Source organism: Cupressus sempervirens, chromosome 1 (assembly GCF_028749045.1).
Source record: "Cupressus sempervirens isolate cs-2001-9-10 chromosome 1, ASM2874904v1, whole genome shotgun sequence".
NCBI lineage: Eukaryota > Viridiplantae > Streptophyta > Pinopsida > Cupressales > Cupressaceae > Cupressus > Cupressus sempervirens.
In genome coordinates this window covers 94,462,400-94,468,399 of record NC_143118.1, presented here as the reverse complement: position 1 = coordinate 94,468,399, position 6,000 = coordinate 94,462,400, and the positions used below count along the sequence as shown (strand labels likewise).

At 31.8% G+C, this 6,000-nt stretch overlaps 1 protein-coding gene across 2 annotated transcripts in view; it reads right to left on the bottom strand.

The window, feature by feature from the left end:
• Positions 1 to 1,379: 1,379 nt before the first annotated feature.
• The window catches only part of LOC149576388 (IMP-specific 5'-nucleotidase 1-like), a 70,389-nt gene continuing 65,768 nt past the window's right edge, over positions 1,380 to 6,000 (bottom strand). For both annotated transcript variants that reach the window (XM_089817128.1, XM_089817130.1), the window contains exon 8: positions 1,380 to 1,798. In XM_089817128.1, coding sequence (XP_089673254.1) covers positions 1,708 to 1,798 — 91 coding nt within the window. In that variant the 3' untranslated portion in view covers positions 1,380 to 1,707. The remainder of the gene's footprint in view (positions 1,799 to 6,000) is intronic.

Genomic DNA, 6,000 nt, shown 5'->3' with positions numbered 1-6,000 from the left:
GTCATCCATTAGAAAAATCATTATGTAAGGCTACTCGCCTTTCTTGATTTCCCTTTTTCATTTGGTCTTTCAAACTCATAGGATTTGGATATCCTTATATAGTGTTACCATGTTGTTCAAACTCAAAGTTTGTGGTTGGTTGTCAATCGGACTTTATACAATCTTAAATATTTAACTACATGGAAATAAAATAGTTTATCAATTTAAAGGACTGCATGTTAAGTGGATTCTTAAATTATTGTGGACTTTTTGGAAGGCTCAAACATAAAGAAATGATTTAAGACAACAATTACATTTTCAATAATGTCAGAGATTTAAATTCACCATATGAACTAGATTGAACTAATGATATTCAATTTTGTGAACATACATAGCAATGTGTTACATTTGCATATGACAGTTATAAATGTTTATCATTGTATAGCTAGTTAGTATTATATTCATATTGAATATGTAAAACCCAACCACTTATCATAACAACCCTTCTTGCAGTTTCTCACTTGATTCCATTTATATTATGAAGAGTTGTTTATACAAAATAGTAGTGATAAAATAGTCACAGTTTAGTTTATTGCTACTAATGTAGTGAAATTCAATGTCTATCAATGTACCAACTTGAGACATTAATACACGTCTACATTCCCAATCACAACATACGATAGGCAAAAAGCATTATTGATTGAACATCTACCTCAAGCACTATTTAGTGAAAGTCGTTTGCATCTTTTGAATGGTGTAGATTGTTTTTCAATAATGGAGAATGGTTCCTGATATGTGTGCGCATACACACACACACACAATCTTGTATGCAATATGGTAGGCGCACATGTGCATGCACAGTCAAGGGCACAAACACACACACAATGAGGGTGGTCTCCTAATTATGTATGGCCTTTAATGTCAACCATAAAAGGAAAGAGGGTAAAACTTTTCTAACGAATGTTGTTTTTTGCTCTTACAAGTTGTCACAACTAAAAAGGCTTATATAACATCAATACGATATTTCACATGTGCATATGCTTGCCACATGCATGCACGCATGCAGATTTGATGTTTTATTTATTCATCACTCAACTACTATGGAACCATTACAAAAGATTAATGTTTTACCTTTAAAAGAACGAAAAAACCAACTCTAAGCTCTTTATTTAACAAATATACTCCTCAAACTTAAGGGCATAAAAGTGCAACCAAGTCCAAAGCCACACCACACTAAATAGTGCAAATCTCATTTTAAATTACCATGTTAAGCTTTGAAAGCACTCAAACTTGTCCATTGCATCTATAACTTAAGACAACTAGAAGACCCAAAATTGATAGTTCTACAGTCATATTCATGCATATATATCTCATAAAATACAATCAAATTTAGGGAAGAGTTTAGTTACAAATGAAAATAATATATTGAGCCTATTAAATTTTCTTTAAGTGTACTTCAACATTTGAATGATAGCTTTGAATGGAAAACCATCATGAAAAAAATTCTTCACAAGAAGGGCTGATTGTCAAATTTAGACCCTCCTAATGACTTGCAAAAATGAGAATTGCCTTAATTGATTAAAATCTCAAGTGAGAGCAATCTATATACACCAAAAAAAATGACTGGATTTTACATGCAGAAATTTGTACAATCCTCTATCCAGCAATTGATAACAAGATATGATAGTGTGATCATAATCATGCCAACTACTTTATTTTAATAGCATATCACTCAATGTATGGAGTTAAGCGTGCAAGCCTCATATCCTGTAACAGCATCCTTGTATAAAAGGCCGTCTCATCTGGATTCGCTACCCATCTGCAATTCCATCTCATTTAGGGTTTGAAATTATCAACTTCCAATGTATAAAAGGAAAATTACAAAAAATAAGTTAGACCAAACATTATTCAGAAAGAAACACAACAGTTCTAGGTGCTTTGGTCATGAAATACAAAATTAAAAATGTAACTTGGAAACATATACTGAAAAAACTAGAACTCTTTTGATATCACAATTATAAAAAATGGCAACTTTTGATATCATAACCACTTTAGTGAATGTCTAATTTCAAAACTTCTTGCATCTATTGCATTTGTAGGAACATGAATAAGTGATTGTTATGCTACCATCTAGTTCTGTGTTTTTCTGTTACAATTACGAGAGCTTTGGGATGGACTAGCCCAACTTATCAGTAAAGACTGGAGAAATATTAGCTATTTTTGGACAGGTAAAGTTGTGTTTGAAGGAGTCAACAAAAGCTATCTACTTCTATAACAAATTACAGGAACATGCTATTCCATCCAACAAATTGGAATATTAATTTTTACAGCCACCAACACCTCTATATCATTATGAAAATGTTAAAATGAAGGATGCAGCTAGGATAAAATTTCTCATGATTTGGGTTAATGAAAATCAGTCAAATGTATCTTCCACTCATCACTTTCTTTCAATTAGCTCTTGTAATGAAATGTTTGGGAACATTTTGAATTTGATTATGCATACTATAACTTCTAAAACTCGGACTAGGTAGATGATCAGTCTCACATGCATTTGGGAATATTCCACATAAAAACATAGGATGAATGGAAAATTCAAGGATGCATGCGAGTACCATGTGCAGATTTCTATGCCTTTTAAAATTGAATATTGTTTAGACATTTCTTATATCTGATTTTAAGAAGAAAATTATGCAAATAACTTCAAATCTGATCTAGCTTATTCAAATAAGCAAAGAAACACAGAAAAACAAAATAATCATGAAACCATAACATAGAGATTAATGTAGGAAAAATCTTTTTGAGACAAAAACCCCACTCCAAAACGTACACGGTGTATTATAAATTTGATCAATAATACAATACACTTTGGTGCAAGTCTTCACAAGAGTATCATCTCAACAATCTTTTAAGAGTAACCTGGCAACAGCCTTATGGGCAACACACTCCATACACTAATCTTAAGGGTAAGATGTCTTCTCAACAATCTTCCAAGAATAACCTCACAGAAGTCTTATGGGGAATACACCTCCTACACTAATCTTAAGGCAAAGATTATGTGAATAACTTCAAATCTAATCTAACTTACTAAAGTAGAAAAGCACAGAAAATTAATATAAACATTAGCAGATTGTCTAGCCAAATGGGCTTCTGCAAGGTTGGAATATTGTTGATAGGGGACAATTATCTTTGGGATTGTCACACATGTTGGATCACTTCTCTTTGTTTTGAATATGTACCCCACTTCATTTAAGATAGAGATTTATGTGAAGAAAACATTTTTTGTGAGTAAAACCCCACTCTCCAAATTCAAGACAACATAATATAAATTTGATAGAGAATTACAACACAATTGCAATCCAAGTCTTCACAAGAGTGTGATCTCAACAATCTTCAAAGAGTAACCTAGCAATGGTCTTATGGGGAATACAATTCCTACGCCAATCATAAGGGGAAGATTATGTAAATAACTTCAAATCTGATCTAATATATTAAAGTAAGCAGAGAAACACAGAAAATTAAAATAATCATGAAACCATAAATTTATGTGGAGAAAACTTTTTCATGAGGAAAACCTCACTCCATGACCTTAACGATATATTATACATTTTGTTAAGAATTACAGTATACTTGCAATGCAAATCTTCAAAAGAGTATCATCTCAATAATCTTCAAAAAGTGACCTGGCAAGTCTTATGGGGAAACACTAATCTTAAGGGTAAGATTATGTGAATACTTCAAACCTGATCTAACTTACTAAAGCAGGCAGAGAACACAGAAAATTAAAATAATCAAGAAACTATAACATAGAGATTTACATTGAAAAATGCTTTTTGTGAGGAAATTCCAAGCTCCAAAATGTACACAATATATTATAAATTTGATATTATCAATGCATTATGCAAGTCTTTGCAAGAGCATCATCTCAACAATCTTCAAAGAGTAACTTCGCAACATTATGGTAGCATTTATGTACCTACAAACTCAAACTTAATAAACTACTACCCAGCAACCTCACTAAATGAGTAAAAACAAGACAAGATACCAAAAATGGTATTATATACCAAGTTCTAATACCATAGGCTAAACTAGTTGCCAAAAATGGTCATCCAGTCCCAAAAAAAGGCTCCTAAAAGTGGTGGCACAAATTCTCTCACCTCTCACATGTGAAAACCTACAGAAATAGTTTCTAACTCTTACCCTGTATTGTGCAGGAAACCCCCTAGCACACCCAAAACACATGCTCTTTTACACTATATGAGCATTACCCCACCAAGATTCATGTGTAGTATAACAAACAAATTTGCATAGAAATTGCATGGTAGATATAATCGATTTTCTATTACTTCAATATTCTGAAAAACAAATACTCTAAAATTACAATGCTTAGCCTCGTGGGCTTTACCAATCTTGCAAGGAAAAGTACAACTCAACTCTCAAATAAAGGATAATTCCTCTCAACTTTGAATCATTGTTGCACTTTGAATGATCCACTCAACTTTGGATCAACTCTATATGATTAAACAACTAACCTAAGCCTCTCGTTGATAGTATTCTCATGATTTGTGAAAATCTCACTCCCCATCTTTATGAACGACATGAGGCTACGAAGTAAAGCAATACATAGCTGATAGATTACCTTTCAACTTCTTCCCCAAAAGGGCACCCAAAAAGGTGTCTTTTCAATTTTCCAAAGCGATTGCCTAAAAAGGTAGTTTTTTCCCATTTTTTATGTAAATATGGGTGTGTGACTGTTCCCACATCAAGAACATTTTTTTTTGTGATTTTAGCATTATAGACTAAGACTTGGGTTTATCTCGGATCTAGATCTTTATTCGATTCGCCTATAGTCAAAAATCAAATTCTTTAGTTTGCCTAAAGGTTCGTATGAAAAGAATCCTAACAAATTCTTGGTGTTTTTGAAGCCTATTCTGCCTTCTGTTGAGAATTTTGAAATTTTTCGCCTATTTTTTCTACCACGATTGGAAAATTTCACCTATTCTTGTTGACCTGACTAGAAAATTTCACCATTTGATTAAGTTTACTCCCTTATTATTTTTATAAAAAAAATTGGCTTGTTGCACTACCTTTCAAACAAACACTAAATATTGTCTGCCATTAGGCAACCCTTGCTTTCCTTTAGCTCAAGCCTTGTTAGCTAGGTTGATAAGATTAAATGAGATCTACTCCTAACAATGATAGGGCTATATGATTAATATTTGTATGTTTCATATTTCTTTAATGTAAACTATAGTTATTACACATGTTAACATATTTTGTGATTTTGATTTAAAATCAATATAGGTTAAGTGAAGTCGTGTTTCCAATGCTTATTTTATATTTGTACATATGCTAATCTATTTTAATAAATATATATTTCATATTTTATATTTACATATTATTATTAATAGATTATATTAATAATAAATGTATTATATTAGTAATATCAATAAATTATATATATATATATATATATATACACACACACACATGGACAAACTCAAAATGAACCTGAACCCACCCTAAACAAATATTAATAAAACCCGCAAACCCAAATCTCGAACCTAAATCCAAATCTGAACCAGGACCAACAACTTAGATTATGAAAGATAGACAAAGATGTCATTTCTTGAAAATTACAATTTCCAGTGAACATTGGCCACGAATATTAAATAATTTCAACCTCCTCTATCCTCTTGGGAACTTTCCAACGAACATGGAGACCTATATATGCTTGCATTCATTTTTAAACACCCAACAATAACAGAAAATAGAAATATCAACATTTTTTGGAGATGTAGGATTGCCCTACACCCCTGGATGCGCCTGCATATTTGTCATCATTCATTATAAATAATCTGTTAAAGATAATTCTTATGTCAAATTACTTTCCCCTATTTTTAGCCCTTATAGTTGTCAAGGAATCTATTATAATATCCTTAAAAATAGGCTTCACAAAATATACGACTCAGAGAGCATCTTTTGACAGCTTATAAACCAATTTTCAAAGCACCAATAAAC